General features: G+C 40.6%; 1 protein-coding gene across 12 annotated transcripts in view; it reads left to right on the top strand.

The window, feature by feature from the left end:
• The window catches only part of akt3a (v-akt murine thymoma viral oncogene homolog 3a), a 397,520-nt gene that overhangs the window by 243,528 nt on the left and 133,615 nt on the right, over positions 1-20,377 (top strand). For all 12 annotated transcript variants that reach the window (XM_059648719.1, XM_048536499.2, XM_059648714.1 and 9 more), the window contains one exon: positions 4,562-4,709. In XM_059648719.1, coding sequence (XP_059504702.1) covers positions 4,562-4,709 — 148 coding nt within the window. The remainder of the gene's footprint in view (positions 1-4,561; positions 4,710-20,377) is intronic.

Genomic DNA, 20,377 nt, shown 5'->3' with positions numbered 1-20,377 from the left:
ATCATTCTCCAAACAACAGTGTTTTTTACTTTTAAATATTAAAAGTACTTGAAAGTTTGTTTGTTTAATCACAATTTGATGCGTTCTGATCAGGAAATTTTGGAGAGCAGGCCCTAATTTGTATATGGCACTTGTTTATGATCTTATTAAACAGTAATATATCCTTAAAGGAAAAAACCTTACCCTTTGAGCACTAAGATTTATACTTTTACTGATTAATTGAATAAAAACATTGGTAATTGAGTAACTTTTTCATGTAGCAAACAGTTTTAAAAAATAAAAACACACACTGCAGGGAACACTCAGTAGCTTTCGAATATTTACTGCTATTTAAGACTTCAGCTTTGGGATTTCTGACTGACAAAATTTGCTAGGAGGCAGGAAGCAGAGGATAGAGATAATAGGAAATGCAGATGCTGGAGAATCCAAGATAACAAGGTGTAGAGCTCGATGAACAGAGCAGGCCAGGCAGCATTTTAGGAGCAGGAAAGCTGAAATTTCGGACCTAGACCCTTTTTCTGATGAAGGGCCTTGGCCTGAAACTTCAGCTTTTCAGCTCCTAAAATGCAGCATGGCCTGCTCTGTTCATCCAGCTCTACACCTTGTTGTCTCAGGGAGCAGAGGATGATGGGAGAAGGAAATTTCTGTGATTGGAAGTTTGTTTCCAGTGGCATTTTGTTGTGGCCCTCACTTTGAGTTTTCATATTTTGGATTCAGATGTATGAAATTGGTCAGGTGATAAATAGTGAGGAGAATAACTGTAAACTGCAAAATGTTGGGAAATGAAATTCTATTAGGAAAGTGAGGTAATGCAGCTGGGGAGGACTCATGACGGATGATACCATGAACGGTAGGGCCCTGGAAAAGTACTTGAAGGTTGGAGATCTTATACGTGTCCACAGAAACTGTAAGGTAGCAGAACATATTGATAGGGTGATTAACAAGGCTCATTAACTGAGGCATACAATACAAGACCTGGTAGTTATGCTGGTCTGTTAGGGCACAACTTGTTAGGGCACAACTATGTGGTTTTGGCCACTGCATTTATAGGAAGGATGTGATTGCACTGGAGATGGTGCAGTGGAGATTTACCAGGTCTGGAAGATCTGAGTAATGATAAAAGCTTGGATAAGCTGGTGTTATTTTCGTTGGAGCAGCAAAGGCTGAAGGGACCTGATGGAGGCGTTTAAGGTTGAGGGGAAGAGATGAGGTAGAATGGAAAACACTTCTCATTAATGAAAAAAGGTCACAAATTAGGGAAAATTGATTTAAAGACATAAAAAGCTAAGAGACTTGGTAATATTTTCCATATAGCCCCCAGGCAATGAGTCTTTTGTACTGATCCTCTACACCGTCTAAGCCTTGTTTCTCTCTGTCTCTATCAAAAGGATAAAAAGCATTTTCCAGCACCTTTCAGCTCTGAAGATGTCATACCAGATCAAAATGTTAAGTCTGTTTCTGTCTCCACAGATGCTGCCAGAACTGCTGAGTTTCTCCAGCATTCTCTGTATTAATGTTGGCCTTCATTGTTGGTTGGCATAGACATTATGGGCCAACTGGCCATCTGTGGTGTAAACATCTATTATCTATTTAGAAAAAAATTAAAACAATTGTTGAATATTGGTTAATTAAGTTTTTGCAGAGGTTAGGAAATCTAAAGAATTAAAGATTTCCAACTTGACCACCTAATCTGAAATTTCTGACACCTCCTAACTGTGGCTAGAGCCATATATCTGCTGCTTCAGCATCTGCCCATTTCCTCATGAAGTTTGATACACGAATCTTTCCCAAACCAATGTATATTTTTCATGAAGAAATTGCGCTGGAGTTGAGAGCTACTGTGGAATAATTATTCAGCACGATGTATATATGAAGTGCTGCTAGAAACATTTGAACTAATTGTCAAATGTACACCATTTTCTGGCCTTGAATCACTTCCAATTCATGTTGCAATAGGCATATGAAGGGTTACCATAGAAGATACAAGGAATAAAAGTACTGCCTGTAATGGAGATAGAAGTTGAGCCTTGTTCTTCATTTCATTGAGAGCAGTGATGATCCATTCCCACTGCTGTTTAACCTATCCTATTTACCAAAGTCCCCTCTTCTCCATTCTGCCCTTTGGTTGTTTCCCCACTCTCGTGGATAGTGAAAACAATGTAGAGGCATGGGGAAGAGACATGTGTAATGATAAGGTAGAGGAACAAAGGTTATGATGGGCGTGAGAACTTTTAAGTGGAAGAGGACATGGAGTACATGATAATAAACACTGACTGCAGTATTCAAGAAACTGTTGCTTGGTCATCTTATGATAGAGCAGATTCAAGGGTGGTCTACTGATTTTATTCCATATAATCATATCTTGACTTCCAGATTGTCTCAAATTATATTCAAATACAATTCAGAAACTAGTGGATGCTGAAGGAAAATGTTCCAGTTGTCTAGCTGAAAAATGACTGATGCATCCTTGATCTACTCACGTTCCACTATCTGTATCTTACATATTGCAAGATATATTAATTGTGACATTTTCAAGAAAGGAGATAAAACTGATTTTGTTAACCACAGAGGAATTTCCCTGCTGTCCAATACAGGGAAGGTTATTGTGAGAGTCCTCCTCAATTTCATCTACCCAGCAGCTGAAAAGCTCAACCCATCGTCTTACTATAGATTCCGTCTGTCAAGAGGCTTAGTGAACGTGATTTTCATAGCAAGGCAAGCGCAAAAAAAATGCAGCATGCAGCAACAGCGTCTATACATGCGCTTCTTGTCTCTGCCAACCAGGAGAGTTTATGAATATCCTCCTCAAATTTGTCTGCCTTCAGAAATATCACTGTCTGCATGCAACCATGATCCTTACCAACAGAACTATTACAGAACCGATATGAGTCCAAAGGGTGGGGGTGGGGACGGGGGTGGGATGATCAGGTAAGGCTTGTCATCACAATAATGTGTTTTAATATTTTGCTGGTTGTAACACTCCACATAATGGGCAGTTTCATGGATATGGGGTCACACTTCTCTACAGGAATTGCAGGACACTGCTCAACTGCGTTCCTGTCCAAAGCCAAGACCGCTCCAACTTCTGTCATCAAGCAGCAGAAAACAAATGGCTGCATTGCACTAATGAGACTGAGCCCCAATCATCATCAATTCATTCATGGCATATCAGAGAATAGGCTATCCAGAACGTGAAAGGCCTCTATGGGACTTTGTTCTTGCTGCACAATATGACTAATTTCCCCTCCCTCCTCACAAACCAGACTATCAAGACTACATAAAAAACTGGACAACATGAATCATTCCCCAAAACTCAGGAGTCTCCTTTCAGTCAGGGCAGAGATGGTCAGACTCAATATCCTCTGAATATTGCCTTGCAGCATTTGTTTGTCTGTAGATTATAAGCAGTTCTCGCTTTGAGTATGTTTGTTTGTAAATTGATTAGTATGTAAGTTGGACCACAAAACCAAACAATGTAACATAGCTGTTTATAAATATGAGAAAATGTTTGCATGCCAGATCTTTAAAGTTAATGGTAATACACACTTGTATGGGATCTTGTTCATAAGTATGAATATTTATAAGCCAGACGTTTGTAAATTGGGGATTCCCTATTTAGTCTTTGATAACAAAAGCTTCAAACCTAGCATTGAGCCCATGGCCTGCTGGACAATTGTTATTTAACTCCCTGTATGCATCAGAGACATGGACAATGTAGAACAGGCATGTCAAATCTCTGGAGAAATATCACCAGCAATGCCCTGCAAAATCCTGTAAATCCATTTGCAGAATTGGTGCTTACATTGGGGCTGTTGAGAAATTCAGATTATTAATTTATGATAAGTCTTATTTAAAGTTCTTAGTCTCTTAAAATCTTCCATTTTAATGGAGAGGAAACTCTCACAGAGCATGTTTGAGAATGCATCCAGCTGCAGGCTTCCTTAGGCCCAGGGCTGCAGCTGGCCTCGAGCTCTATGTTGAGCAATGCCAATGCCCAGAAGGACATGCTGCCTCAGAATATGCAATATTATTCTGAGTGTTGTAGTGAAAAGCTGCAGGTCACTCAGGATTGCTATCAGTGTAATTTTACGATTGACTTTTCTCAAAAAAAATCACTACCAAATAATTTAGCTGTTTAATTGTGTAAATTGACTGCAATAATCAACAGTTGCAATATACATGAACTTTTTTAAAGTTAGTTTTTCTATTAAACTTTTGCATGTGTTTTAATGATAAATTGATTAAAGAACGTTTTGCCCACAAAGTGAATCACTTCATTAATAAAAGCAGAATGTCTGAATTTAAAGTCTGTGTTAAAATTCGGTGAGGTTTACGGTGAGCTGTGCAATGAGAATTCTAATAGCAGTTGAACTGCAGCAAATAAATTTATGATTGAGTGACAATTGACCACACAACCTGGTAATTTTGGTCTTTATTCAAATAGGTAACTTCAAGAAAATAAAACTGTGATCATGCAAGTATTATTTTGAACTTCTACATTTCTACCACTTTGTGTGCTTGTACATTCATTACTAAAGACACTTTTGTTTTTTATATTCAGGGAAGAATGGACAGAAGCAATCCAAGCAGTAGCAGATAGACTTCAAAGGCAAGAGGAAGATCGAATGAACTGCAGTTCCAGTCCCAATCTAGATATTACCGGGGAGGATGAAATGGATACCTCTCTCAGTCATCCCAAACGCAGAGTGGTAAGAGCACTTACTGTTGTTTTATAAAATAATTTGCATCATCTGGTGTAACATTTATGTCTTGCAATGATTATACCAAAAGAACTTGTAATTATTTAGCACTAACCAAATGCAGAAGTAGATTTAATGAGCTCATCCTTCATTTCATTCTTGTAGTGACATTTGCAAATGGAGATGAGAATGGGGAGGCTATGATGGGGTCCATGATATTATGTAGCATATAACTAGTTAGTTTGAAAAACAACACATGGCCAGTTTGGCTTTGCAGTTTGAAAAGATTTTACATTCAGTGAGTTAGTTTTTGATGGAGTAAGAATTTACTTTTGGTCAATATGTTTGCAATCCATTTAATCCTGTTACACTGTCCATTTTATACTGATCTGACATCCTGCTGGAGTCATAGAAAAAGTTGTATTCTGGTGAGAGCTATTGCATTATGATTGGTTAGATTATCTTCTCACCCAATCAGCTTTGATCCTGTTAGTTCTTTGCAATTGATATGCCTATTCAAAGCAACAGCTCTCCAGATATATTTTGTGTCACATTTCTTTGTCACTTATTGGGTCAAATCTTTGGGACACTGGCATAGATTTTCATATTGCCATTTTAATGCTAATTTTTTTATGACAGAGCTCTACATTCGTAGCCAGGGCTTCTGACCCCAGCCTCTTCAGAAATGCAGAATAGTCCCCAATCAAAGACCTTCTTCATAACAGTATCATTGATAGAGGAAAACCAATCATGTCCCATTAGCTGCTGTATGCTAAGATATCATTCAGTAGTATACAGAAAAGTTTTGGGACCTTACCGTAGGCTTTTAGTGAATGACTATGAGTGAGATAAGTGGGTTGTTAGCGTGATGGCGAGTTCAGGTTGAGGGCTTGAGGCTGGAGGGGTGTTGGAAGATCAGCGACGGAATTGTGGGGATTGTAGGTAGAGTGAAGAGTGCGTTGATAGGGAGGGTTTCATTCTACATGGTTATAATCTGCCTAATGTTTCATAGAATTCCGACAGGGTGGAAATAAGCCATTTGTTCCAACAAGTCCACACCACTGTCCGAAGAGCATCCCACCTCAACCCTTCCTTTACCCTTTCCCTGTAACCATGCATTTCACATGGCTAATGTACCTGACCTACACTTCGCCGAACATTATGGGCAATTTAACATGCCAAACCACCGAACTTGCACATCTTTGGACTGTGGGAGGAAATTGGAGCACCTGGCAGAAATCTGTGCAGACATGAGGAGAATGTACAAACTCCACACAGACAGTGGCTTGAGGGTGGAATTGAATCCTGGTCCCTGGTGCTGTGAGGCAGTTGTGCTGCTGTGTTGCCCAAATGTGGGTTTGTTGAGATGGGTTTTCTAGAGTTTGAACGATAACTCATTCAGCAGGCAGTCATTTATTATCTACAAGTTGGGGAAACATAGGATTTGAACCCTCTGTGAGGAAACAGCAGTGGATTTCACATTAGTCAGTCAGAGTTCTTACACTGATTTGGAGACATTCACACAAAATTCTTACAGTAAGTTGGAGACATTTGCATTGTGTTCCAGAAAGCTGGAGGATTGCCCATTGGAACTTTAAACTTCCTGGGCAATTCCTGCTATATCGGTGATTTCCAGACTTCTGTGTGCTGACTTATACCTTTTAAGGTTAAGGGGCTGGAGAGGAGAAGTTTCTATATGAATTTTTACTGAGGCCCATTGCCTGGTTTGCATTTTAAAAATGCTACTTATTAAAGAAAAATGGTGTATAGTATGTTTTGTTTCCCTGTTTTGAATTAACCTCACTTTAGATGTGTTCCCATTGTGTTTTTTAGTTGTACTTTCACTATTTATGTTTCCTCTATCTTTTTTTAAAATGCTCCGCACAATAATAAGTTTTAGGTCATCAGCTTTTCTTTTGAAATTTCTATTTAGCATCAGGTTTTTCCAGTTCCAATTCCAATCTCCCACTGTCTCTTTTTCTCCCACCACATAACTGAAAATATATCCTCACATTATTTTCTCTACTTCCTCAACTGTCAACCATCTTTCTTTCCACCTTTGCAACTGCAAGTGTCTCAAAACTGGCAACTGCAGGATGAAGTCAATGCAACATTTCAGATCCCGTTGCAGGCAAGTTGCATCGGGTGGATTAGATAGAAATGGGTCGGGTTGGGTCGAATCGAGAGATACTTTGATTGAGGGAAGTGATTGGTATATAAATTTAATGACTAGCTCAACAAACTGTCACATCAATACAGCATCTAGCCAAGCAAGATAATAGGTTATTTTACGCACTTAATAAGAATTATGTTTCATGCATGGCAGCTTGTAGCAATGTCAAGTTTTCAACTATCTCCTGTTTCCAGAGCCAGGTTTGAGACTGTACCTGTATATTCAAGCACTGACTTGATGTATATATGGAATTATCACTCCGAATAGTTTTCCTGTGCAAGATAGAGTCAGGTACAGTAGTTGAAACAAAGCTCTTTATTACATGGTTTAATTTCTTCCTGTACTTTCTAAACTACCACTGGATGTTGTTAAATACAAGGATTGTTATTTCAATAATTCCGTTTCGTTGAAATTCCCAAATGAAAGCTTGCAGTAACTATGACCTGATAGTAACATGTCAGTGCTGCCTGTCTTACTGTAGGAAGAAAGGTACATTTCTAACTTGCTTTTTAAAACAAGCTGCTATAAAAATATAAATGGGAAGAATGGCCCAAACCAATGTATTTTCTGCTTTCCACTTTTATCTGACTACGTTGCCTAGGAATTGACAAAACCTTTCCTAACTAAAATAAGAACAGTATGGCTTGACACACAATATATTCTCAACAGTGACTCCTATTGATTGAGAGGACAGGGAAAAGAAACATGTTTTCATTTTCAAAAATAGTTAAGTACAAAATTGCATTAATCAGAAAGGGGTACTCATGAAGTTACTGCATTTAATTTAAAGATGTAAAACTTCAATATTGTAATTTAAATTGCAGTTATTACTAGAAAAGATGGTTTAAAAATGAGCTTTTCAATCATCTAACCAAATTTAATATTGATGATTTGCTAAAATTTTTCCACATGTGCAACCTTGATCAGTGGATCACTCGAATGATCATCGTAAATTGTGTCATACAGAAGCTAAGCGCAAGAACCAGAGAATTTACAAAATTCGTGACCTTTTTCTCCCTCCCTTATTAAATACATTGGTTTCCAATTTATATACAAATGAAAAGAGGAGCATAGATTGTTGATATAATTAGATCATATGGTTGACAATACATCCCTATTTGGTCATGATCACAGAAATATGGAAGTAAATCAGGTACTTTAAAATATTTAAAAACTATAAATATGCTTGCAAGTATATGTGTATATATAACTACAATGATTATGCAAAGGCCTCATTTCTTTTTCTAACCGGAAGGCTGGTTGGATTTCTGGTTAGCTCCAGGGCTGATAACAGTTAGATTCTAACCGCAGTTTAGGGATGAAAAAGAATGACTGGAACTTAGTCACTATGCAGCAAATTCTATTGATCATATTAACAATCAACCTCTATCAAGCAGTCAGCAACACCTGAAAGAGCACTCGAGAGGGGGACCCTTAATCAGGCAGTCTGAAACAGAACTAGATTCATTAGATATGACCAGTGGATAAAGATTCTTTTGCCTTTCTAATCTGTTTGAAGTAAATAGTGTGCAGTTAGGCTCATGGCCTGGTAAGGCAATATTGTTGTGTAGAATGTCCATCCTGTATTTTGTGGGGCATCATGTATTCCAAGCAATCACTTCTGTAGGAAATTACTGTAAAAACCTGACATCTGGGTTTTGGACCACTGTATAGTCTAAAAAGACCAGTCAAGTACTGCAGGGGTTCTGTCTGAGAGCTGCTCTATGTTGCCTCACTTAGTAATCAGATTTCCATTTTGGATACAGGTGAAGGACATGGTTCACCAAGGGAATGTTCTGAGAACCAAGCTTATGGTGCAGCAGTGAAAACAGAAATTGTTGGAAAACCTCAACAGGTCTGGCAGCATCTGTGGAGAGAAAGAAGCATTAATGTTTTGGGTCCAATGAACCATCTTCAGAACTGATGGTGGCTAGGAAAAGGTTAGTATTTATCTAAAAGAGTGGAGGAAGAGCCCAAAGAAAGAGAAAAACCTTTAGTAGCAGATGGAGTCACTGTGATATATCTGCAAAGCTGAGAACTAAGTGGATAGTATATTTAACAAAGTGGTCATACCACAGATTAAGACCAGGTTAGTGGTTTTGCTCTCTCTCTTTGGGCTTTATTTCTTGTTATTGTTTACTCCTTCCCAATCCCTGTCCCCACCTTATTTTTTGCATAAATACCAACCTTTTTGTCGCCACCATCAGTTCTGAAGAAGGGTCACTGGATCTGAAACATTAATTCTGCTTTCTCTGCACAGATGTTGCCGGACCTGCTGAGTTTCTTAATCAATTTCTGTTTTTGTTTCTGATTTCCAGCATCACAATTCTTTTGGTTTTTTTTCATGGCACAGCATGTGGCTCCACTATACAGGTGGAATGAGAAGTGGCGTGGCAGGGCATGAATGGCAGGTAATTCAATAGTTAAAGGAACAGAAGGGCATTACTATAACTACAGACATGAGTCCCAGATGGTATGTTTCCTCCTTGGTTAAGGTTGCCAAATCAGATGTAGACCACTCTTTGGTTTGGGGCGTGGGGGTGGGTAGAATTTTGCCAATGGCATCTACAATGTAAGTCGAAAGAAACATGAGGTCCTGAAAATAGAGTTTGGATAGTTAGGCAAAAGGCAGAAAAGTGTGATCTCAAAAGTAGTAATCTCGAGATTGATTCCAGTAACATGTGTGAGAGAGGACTTGTACAAGGAAGGAAAAATTACACTGTTTTATGATGGAATTCTCCATTACGTTTGGAAAGGATAGAGATCAATCTTAAATTAGGGTAATTGTGGCATGAGGAAGTCGAGTGCAGTCGATTTGAAAGTACACTAAAAGATTTGGCAGTAGATAAGCAGTGTCTGATAGTTATAGAATTAATGCTTGGCTTTCAAAACAATTACATTTCCTTTAAAGGCAAAGTTACCCAATAGGACCATTGCAACAAGGGAAGTTAAATATAGCATTGGATCAAAGAAGGCTTACAAAATTGCCAAAAAATGTTGTAAGTCTGAGGATTGGGAGAATTTTGGAATTCAGTGGAGGAAGACAGGATAAAATACAAAAGTGGAAAATAGCAAAAACCATAAAAATAAGCTGGTTAAAGCTTCCATAGTGTGTGAAGAACAAAAAAATGGCAAACCCTTGGAGGACCATTCAAGGCTGAGACAGGAGAATTTGTAATAGGAAATTGAGAAATAATGGGGAAGCCAAATGGATTCTTCGTGTCTGTCTTCACAGAGGAAAAGATGAGTCTCCTTGGAAATAATAAAGATCCAAGCCTCTAGTTCAAGTTTGGCAAATCACTGTGACTCAGTGACTTTTGCCTGTAGAGTTATTCAAAGTCTTCAAATACAAATACACTATCACCCACCAGTTCCCCTATATTGATGGCAGGAATCATTGGCCTAAGACCAACCAAAGTGGAGGAGGAGCATCTGGGAAGGCATCAAGCACTGGAAGACTTGCTGTCAAGTAATAATGGAAGCCAGGCAAAAACAGTGAAAGGAGCATGCTTCACACCATTGCCCTACCACCTGCCCCAAGTGTAACATAGCCTGTGGTAGCCACAATGGTCTGTACAGCCACATATGTACTCACCCCGAGAGTGGAAGAGAGTCATCCTCGTCTGTGAGGGTCTGCCGATGATGATGATGATATTCATGGCTACAGAAATGGTGAATGAGTTGGCAATGTGACATAATTGTGTTAATCTTGCAACAGTGCCTGCAGATCGGAAGGTTGGGAATATTGCCTGATGATTTTTTAAACAGGGAAGGAAGAAAAAGGGAATTAAGGGATCACTAAGGGGTAACTGGTAGGTGATAGTGTAGTTGGATTTGAAGACTTCGAATAAAGTCCCACACAGGAGACTAGTTAGCAAAATTAAAGTGTGTGAACCTAGGGGTAATACACTAGCGTGGAGTGAAGGTAGACAAGTAGGAAGCTGGAAGAACACAGCAAGCCAGACAGCATCTGGAGAAAAGGAAAAGTCAACATTTCGGGTATTATCCTTCTCCAGTCCTGAAGAAAAACTCTTTTCCTCCAGATGCTGCTTGGTTTGCTGTGTTCTAGCCTCTTGTTTGTGCACCTTGGATTCCAGCATCTGCAGGTTTTTTTGTCTCTAACATGGATTGAAACTTGTTTAACAGGCGGAAAGCAGTGTAGGAATAAATGGGTCATTTTCATGTTGGAGGCTGTGACCAGTGGGGGACCTCAAAGATCAGTGTTTGGGTGGCAACTATTCATAAGCTACATCAATTTGGATGTTGCAATTGCAATGTTTCAAGTTTACAGATGGTATAAAACTTCATGGAAATGAGAGTTGTGAAGAGGATGCACAGAGGTTTCAGGGCAATTTTGGCAGGCTGAGTGAGTGGGCAAGAGCATGGCACATGGAATATAATGTGGATAAGAGTGACGATAAAAGTGTTGACATTCAGAAGCACTAGCTGTCGTTGTTAAGTCTCAAAAAGCTAATATGCATGTGCAGGAAGCAGTTCAGACAATTTGTCTTAATCACAAGATGATTTGTGTACAGAAACAAAGTAGCGTTGCTGAACTGTATAGAATGCTGGTGAGACTTGCCTGGAGGATTGTGAGCATTCCTGGTCCCCGGTCCAAGGACTGATATAGAAGGAGTGCCGTTGAAGTGCATCAGTTTGGATCCAGGGATGATGTCTGTCTTTTGGGGAAGGATTGAGAAGGCTGCCTGTATTCTCTGGAGTTTAGATGATTGAGAAGCAATCTCATTAACACGTACAATATCTTTAAAGGGATAGTCAGAGTAGATGTAGAGTAGTTTATCACTAAGTGTGGAGTACAAAAATAACCTGTATCCATTCCAAGGCTATCTAATGAAAAGTTCTGGAAATCTATATTGAGGAGTTTTGTTAACTTTCATAAATATTCCCTTCAGTTCTGCAGTTTCAGTACAAGCTAAATAATCTGCTTATCCTCAGACTATTTATTTCAAAGATCCTGTCCACTTTCAATTTCTTTTATCTACTGAAAATGGGGCTTGTTAGTCTTACTTCATAACTTTGAACCTTTAGTGCTCAACTGTTCCTTATAAATTTCTGTTAGCTCTCTGCAGAGAGTGTTCTTTTAGCTAAGTATTTGAATTTCTGTCCTTATTCCAAATGTGACTTCAATAATGATCAATGTCAGGATAAAGTCGGTTGTTTTAATAACTAATCAAGTGGTATTGTGTTGTACTTAGCACATGATGTTCTTCGTGTATTATAGGTTCACATTGATCATATACTGATACTGATTTTATTAATAATCATTACATAATTTTCTTCTTCAGCCTTGCATAATGTACATGAGAAAACACAGCACATTCATTTACGAACAGAATTCATTTCACAACTTCACATTTTTCATCATCTGCCCTCCATTTCTTATCTGACCAGCTGAATTACTCCAGATCTTTTATAATGCTGTTAGTCTGTTTAGTAAAGGAAATTATATAACTTGTCTGACAAATGCAAGTTGTTACCAGCAAGGATCCAGAACAGAGCCATGCAGAATCCTGCACCTTTACCAGAACTATTTGTAATTACTTTCTGTTCTCTAGTACTAGATTGGTTGAAATCTTGCTATGTGATTGCTTTTGGTTCTGTAGATCTTTATCTATCTTCAGTATACATATGGAATCTTACAAAAGCCAAGTGAATTTTATCAACCAACTTGGATAATTGTGGTTGTTTTTTTGAGACACAAACAGTTCACAGCGTCTTAGAAAAGAAAGACCATATACCTTTCGTTATGGAAAGCTACTATTTCATTGGAGGCAGTTAAGAAAACGTTCACTGGGATGAGCCACAGCATGGAGGGATCAGTTTATGAGCAAAGATTAAACAAATTGGGACTCTATTCATTGAAATTTAGGAGAATGAGAGGTGATCAGATTGAAACATGTAAGATTCTTAAGGATTTGACAGGGTAAATTCTGAGAGAATGTTTCCTTTCATCGGGCGAATCGTGAACCAAATGCCATGCCTGCAGAATAAAGGAGAGCCAATGTAAGACTGAGATGATCTGTTCTAAGGATTGAGTGTCTTTGGGACTCCTTGCCACAGAGAGATGAGAGGGCAGTGTCCTTGCATATATTTACGGCCAAGGTAAATAAATTCTTAATCATTAGAGGAATTGAGAGTTATTGGGTAAGAGCAGGAAAATGGACATGAGGAATGTCAGATCAGCCATGATCCTGAAGAAGAGTAGAACGGCCTAGAACATAGAACATAACAGCACAGTACAGGTCCTTCGGTCCTCGATGTTGTGCTGACCTGCCATACCGATCTCAAGCCCATCTAACCTACACTATTCCATGTACGTCCATTGCTTGTCCAATGACGACTTAAATGTATTTAAAGTGGCAAATCTACTACTGTTGCAGGCAAAGCGTTCCATACCCTTACTACTCTGAGTAAAGAAACTACCTCTGACATCCGTCCTATATCTTTCACCCCACAATTTAAAGCTATGCCCCCTTGTGCTCGCTGTCACCATCCTAGGAAAAGGGATCTCGCTATCCACCCTGTCTAACCCTCTGATTATCTTATATGTCTCAATTAAGTCACCTCTCAACCTTCTCTCTAACGAAAACAGCCTTTCCTCGTAAGACTTTCCCTCCATACCAGGCAACATCCTAGTAAATCTCCTCTGTACCTGTTCCAAAGCTTCCACATCCTTCTTACAATGCGGTGACCAGAACTATACGCAATACAGCCGCACCAGAGTTTTGTACAGCTGCAGCATAACCTCATGGTTCTGTAACTCGATTCCTTTATTAATAAAAGCTAAAACACTGCATGCCTTATTAACGACCCTGACAGCCTGGGTGGCAACTTTCAAGAATCTGTGTACATGGACATCGAGATCTCTCTGCTCATCTACACTACCAAGAATCTTACCATTAGCCCCGTACTTTGCCTTCTGGTTACTCCTACCAAAGTGCATCACCTCACACTTGTCCGCATTAAACTCCATTTGCCACCTCTCAGCCCAGCTCTGCAGCTTATCTATGTCTCTGTAACCTACAACATCCTTTGTCACTATCCACAACTCCACCGACCTTAGTGTCATCTGCAAATTTACTAACCCATCCTTCTACGCCCTCATCCAGGTCATTTATAAAAATGACAAACAGCAGTGGACCCAACACTGACCCTTGCAGTACACCACTAGTAACTGGACTCCAGGATGAACATTTCCCATCAACTACCACCCTCTGTCTTCTTTCAGCAAGCCAATTTCTGATCCAAACTGCTATATCTCCCACAATCCCATTCCTCCGTATTTTGTACAATAGCCTATTGTGGGGAACCTTATCGAAAGCCTTGCTGAAATCCATATACACCACATCAACCGGTTTACTCTCATCTACCTGTTTGGTCACCTTCTCAAAGAACTCAATAAGGTTTGTGAGGCACGACCTACCCTTCACAAAACCGTGCTGACTATCCCTTAATCAATTTATATTTTCTAGATGATTACAAGAGTAGGATTTATAACCTTTTCCAACACTTTACCAACAACTGAGGTAAGGCTCACTGGTCTATAATTACCAGGGTTGTCTCTACTCCCCTTTTTGAACAGGGGAGTCACATTTGCTATTCTCCAGTCATCTGGCACTATTCCTGCAGACAATGACGAGTTAAAGATCAATGCCAAAGGCTATCTCCTCCCGGCTTCCCAGAGGATCCGAGGATAAATCCCATCCGGCCCAGGGGACTTATCTATCTTCACCTTCTGAAGGATTTCTAATACCTCCTCCTTCTGAACCTCAATCCCACCTAGTCTAGTAGCCTTTATCTCAGTATTCTCCTCGACAACATTGTCATTTTCTAGAGTGAATACTGTCGAAAAATATTCATTTAGTGCTTCCCCTATCTCCTCTGACTCCACATAACTTCCCACTACTATCCTTGATTGGCCCTAATCTTACTCTCGTCATTCTTTTATTCCTTAAATATCTATAGAAAGCCTTAGGGTTTACCCTGATCCTATCCGCCAACAACTTCTCATGTCTCCTCCTGGCTCCTCTGTGCTCTCTCTTTAGGTCTTTCCTGGCTACCTTGTAATCCTCAAGCGCCCTAACTGAGCCTTCACATCTCATCCTAACATAAGCCTTCTTCTTCCTCTTGACCACAGATTCCACTTGCTTCGTAAACCATGGCTCCCGCGCTCTACAGCTTCCTCCCTGCCTGACAGGTACATACTTACCTAGGTCACACAGGAGCTTTTCCTTGAAAAAGCTCCACATTTCTAATATGCCCATCCCCTGCAGTTTCCTTCCCTATCCTTTGCTCCCTAAATCTTGCCTAATCTCATCGTAATTGCCTTTCCCCCAGCTATAACTCTTGCCCAGTGGTATACACCTATCCCTTTCCATCACTAAAGTAAACATAACAGAATTGTGTTTGCTATCACCAAAGTGCTCACCTACTTCCAAATCTAACACCTTGGCCGGGCTCATTACACAGTACCAAATCTAATGTGGCTTCGCCCCTTGTTGACCTGTCTACATACTGTGTCAGGAAGCCCTCCTGCACACACTGGACAAAAACTGACCCATCTATAGTACTCGAACTGTAATGTTCCCAGTCAATATTTGGAAAGTTGAAGTCACCCATGACAACTACCCTGTCTCTCTCACTGCTATCGAGAATCATCTTTGCTATCCTTTCCTCTACATATCTGGAACTATTCGGAGGTCTGTAGAAAACTCCCAACAGGGTGACCTCTCCTTTCCTGTTTCTAACCTCAGCCCATGCTACCTCAGTTGACGAGTCCCCAAACATCCTTTCTGCAACTGTAATACTGTCCTTGACCAACAATGCCACACCTCCCCCTCTTTTACCACTTTCTCTGTTCTTACTGAAACATCTAAATCCCGGAAACTGCAACAACCATTCCTGTCCCTGCTCTATCCATGTCCCCGAAATGGCCACAATATCGAAGTCCCAGGCACCAACCCATGCTGCAAGTTCACCCACCTTATTCCGGATGCTCCTGGCGTTGAAGTAGACACACTTCAAACCAACTTCTTGATTGCCGGTGCCATCTTGCATCCCTGAAACCTTATTTCGGACCTCCCTACTCTCAACTTTTTTTATGCTCGAACTACAATTTTGGTTCCCATCCCCCTGCTGAATTAGTTTAAACCCACCTGAATAGCCTTAGTGAATTTCCCCCCCCAGGATATTGGTACCCCTCTGGTTTAGGTGAAGACCATCCTTGTAGAGGTCCCACCTACCCCAGAAAGAGCCCCAATTATCCAAGAATACAAAATCCTCCCTCCTGCACCATCCTTGTAGCCACGTGTTCAACTCCTCTCTCTCCCTATTCCTCGCCTCACTAGCACGCCAAACTCATCAAAAGCCTACTTTTGTTCATTTTTCTTACAGTTTTACATCTGCGCTCTCACTTTGGAGAACCAATTCATTTTCATTGCTCCCTGCCTCTTTCCCCATATCCCTGTATATCTTTCTCCTTCATGTATTTTTCCAGATTCCTCTGAAAACGGCTGTTGAATCTGTTTCTACTGTCCTATTCGCAGTGCATTACAAAGTATCATACTTTGTTGCATAGCCAAATCTAGCCAATTCCATCCCTCATCCTGTGAAGTTACACATTCAGTTTGAATTTTATTTACTTATATCCAATTCATTATTCTCATTATTCATATTTACTTGCTTTATTTTTCTTACTCCTTGATTGAAGTTCTTCATCCTTCCTCTGTACCAAATTTCTGAACTCACCAGATACCTATCATCATTTTGTTTAACAGATTCACCCATGTCTCCGTAAACACCGTACTAAGAGCTATGTTTATATTTTTTAAAATTGCCATCATTTTGCAACCTTAAAAGTAAAACTAGTTGCCCGATATCCTGGAAACAAAATAAATGTACATGGTAAGATCTTACTCATATTTGCCATCTTGATTATAAAAACAAACACATTCACAAGCCAAAGCAAAATTACTTTATAGAAGGAAGTTAAAAATATTTGCAGAGTAGCAGGTTCATGACTGTAATGAGCAAATGTATTTTCTTTGAAACTAATAATGAACTGTTTAACATGCAGCTCATGTACATTACTGAACCAAGATCAAAAGAAAGTATCAAACTTGGTTGCTACAGAATTTTCCTCAAATCTCTTTTGTTAGCATAGCTCACTTGTCTCTGAGGTGACATGTTTTTCTTTTATTCTATTGATCAACTCTGATTAAGAGTGATGATGCAATCTGTTGGGTATAATTAGTTGCCTACTCTAAATGGTTTGCAGGTAGCTTCAGGCAGCTGTTAAGCTACCTTGTATGTTGTCTGGGGATGCTCTGTCATTGCTTTGACATCTGAAGTGACAAAAAGTAGTGTGTAAATTGCTTTGGCACAGTATTGTCCAGTACCTAGTCTCCACTGCAAATTATTTTGGCACGGCTTTGGTTTGGACCTACTGTCAGTTGCTAAGTGAAGCAAACAATCCTGCTTTCCTGTCAGAGCTATTAACACTATTGCTACATTTACCTTGATCATGTGACTTGACCAGAGGCTGAATGAAAGTTAATAGCATAATTAGTCACTATTAGAGGAACCAAAATGATTCTAAATTTCAAAATGTTTCATTAGAAGAAATGGAAAAGAACCAATATTTGAAGTTTCAATTGCATTGTTGCAAACAAAGTGAAATAACTCTACAGAGCCCAGTATCCTGTCACAAACCCACCTTTTATTTACATGTGGAGCGTCTCTGACATTGAGCCAGCTCTCAGAGTGAACAGGACACCGGACACTCCTGTTCTTATCTGTTGGCCTGGGTTCTCTGATTCGGCCAGGTTAACAGCCCCAATCAAGAAACTCATATTCCGTGAGGTCCACCTGGCTTATCTTGTTACAGTCACTACATCCTTGCCCACTCAGAGTCTGAGGCTATAGATTGGTTCCATTTTTGAGCATCGGATCAGTTCCTCCACCTCTGCCTCTTATATGGGTGATGTGCCCTGCACAGTAGCTTGCCTGTTGCGCCTGGCAGATCTCAGAAGAAATTTATTCTGTTCTTCAGGTGGCAAAGAAATCGAGGTGGTGACCCCCACCGTGTACAAGTCAGATTCCCAAGTACCTTGGAATGCTTGACAACGAGGCAGAAACCATGGGTTCCAGAGCAGTTGGAAAGCCAGTCGAGGAGCCGGGCACATTTGCAAGTTTGCAGCTTTCATGTGGTCCATGTGCTTGTTTAGTTTATGTGACCTTTATTCGTCATTGACCCTGACCTTGCATCAACCGTGCCTGTTACCCATGCAGGGCCATTCCCGTTGTTCCTACATAAAAGTTTGTCCCTCGCCTCTCTTGCATTGGCATTCCTGATGCTGTTTCATCCACCCCACAATACACCCCAGCCCTGTCTCGCCCCAGACTGGGAAGATCAGACTTAGCCTGGTGATTTTTCTGTGCCCAAAGTCCGTTATTGTCATCTGTGACTAGAAGTGTGTACAGAAAATTAGAACCATTCCAGACTGTTTCAATGGTAGAACTACCAGTGGTGTATCTGCCAGCAGGAGGCAGCTCAATGCACCCACATTTGCTATATGGCATCCTAGATAGTGTTCCAACTTGTAATTATATGCACTTACTTTTAGAGCCCACCGCTGAATTTGGCTTGAAGGTATGGGCAGCACCACCTTCCACAAAGATATTGGTGGAACATCGTGACTCCAAATATAACCACCAAACCTTTCTTCCCCATCTGAGCATATTTATGCTCTGCCTTAACCAAAGTTCTGCATGCAAGTGCTGCTTGACGTTCCTCTCTGTGGGCCACCTCTGAGCTAATACGACTCTGATGTCATACAGGGAGTTATCACAAGCCAGTTCTCACTTGAGATTATAACGACTTTACAGGATGATAACTGTATCTCCCTGAAAGCTATGGTTTGGCTGCACAACCATTTCCAAGGCTGACCGTTTTTAGGAATTGATGCCATCGTTCCAGGATGGAAGCCAGGTTATATGTGAACTTGTTTCATAGAAGCATAGAACTAGAACCCCTACAGTGTGGAAACAGGCCGTTCAGCCCATCGAGTCCACAGCAGACCACCTAAAGAGCATTCCACCTAGATCCGCCCCCTACAACCCTGCATTTCCCATGGCTGATCCAGCTAAACTGCATGTCTTTGGACTGTGGGAGGAAACTGGAGCACCCGGAGGAAACCCACACAGACATGGAGAATGTGCAAACTCAATATGGACCATTTCCGGAAGCTGGAATTGAACCCAGGTCCCTGGTGCTGTGAAGCAGCAGTGTTAAGCACTGAGCCACCATGCCACCTGTTTCTGTAATGATTCACTAGCCCAAATGGTACATATAGGAGTCAGGGCTCATTCGTTCGCCCTCACTTTGTCTTCCAAAGGGTGTAACCCGGTCTTATTAACTCTTTAGTCCAGTTAAGTCACTTGGGATGCCTGGAGCACGTTTTTCCCTTTTAAGGTGTAAGCCCACCTGGGAGAAACTTCTAAAGACTATGTCCACGTTCTTTAAATGATGCTCGTTTATCATGCCCATTAACAGCATGTCACCAAGATAAATAGTGATCTGGTGTAGACCTTGTAAAATGTACTCCATCATCCGCTGATAAATTGCACGGGCTGATGAGAACCCAAGTGGCAGTCTTGTTTGTTAGTTCAAACCCTTTTGGGTATTAATTGTAGCATATTTCTGGGAATCCTCATCTAACTGCAGTTGCATGTACGCATGGCTCATGTCTAGCTTCATGAAGGACAGCACCCCTTTGCCAGTTTTGCATATAAATCCTTTGTGTGAAGAATTGCGTGTTTATCCAGCTGCGAAAAATGGTCTACCACTTGTTTAAAATCCCCCCGAAGGTGAACTGACGCATCAGTCTTCACAATCGGTATGACTAATGCTGCCCATGCTGGAGGCTGGATTGGTTTGATGATTCATTAACTTACCAGCCTTCTGATTTCTGCCCATACATTTGCCCATCAGACATATGGCACTGGCTTGGCCTTGCAGAATTGTCGAATTGCTTCCTGGTCGGCATGCTAGGTAGCCTTGGCTCCTTTGATTGTCTGTAAACCTTAGGATTTCACTCAGGACAGCCATTTTCTAATCAAAAGATGTTGAACCAATCTGAACCAATCAACACTCGAAACATCGATTTTTCTGCTCTTCTGATGCTGCATGTCCTGCTGTGTTCCTCTAGCTTCACACTGTATTGACTCTGACTCCGGCATCTGCAGTTCTTGCTACCTCTTAGCTCTAGTGGACTCTTTTGATGTCTCAAGTCCACGTATGGGCAGCAACTACAATTGCTGGTGGGCCTAGATCCTGAAGAAAATTTTAACTGTTTGATTGAGGCTTAGCTTTGTTTTGGGATTTCACTCTTGGCTCACCTAACATCCGTCCATCCAGGATATGGCTTGAGTGAGGCTATGCAACTTACTTCATTCAAGCAGTGCTCCCCAAGTCTCGGTGAAC

Source organism: Stegostoma tigrinum, chromosome 9 (assembly GCF_030684315.1).
Source record: "Stegostoma tigrinum isolate sSteTig4 chromosome 9, sSteTig4.hap1, whole genome shotgun sequence".
NCBI lineage: Eukaryota > Metazoa > Chordata > Chondrichthyes > Orectolobiformes > Stegostomatidae > Stegostoma > Stegostoma tigrinum.
The sequence above is the reverse complement of the archived record's forward strand: the minus strand, read 5'-3'. Positions and strand labels throughout refer to the sequence as shown.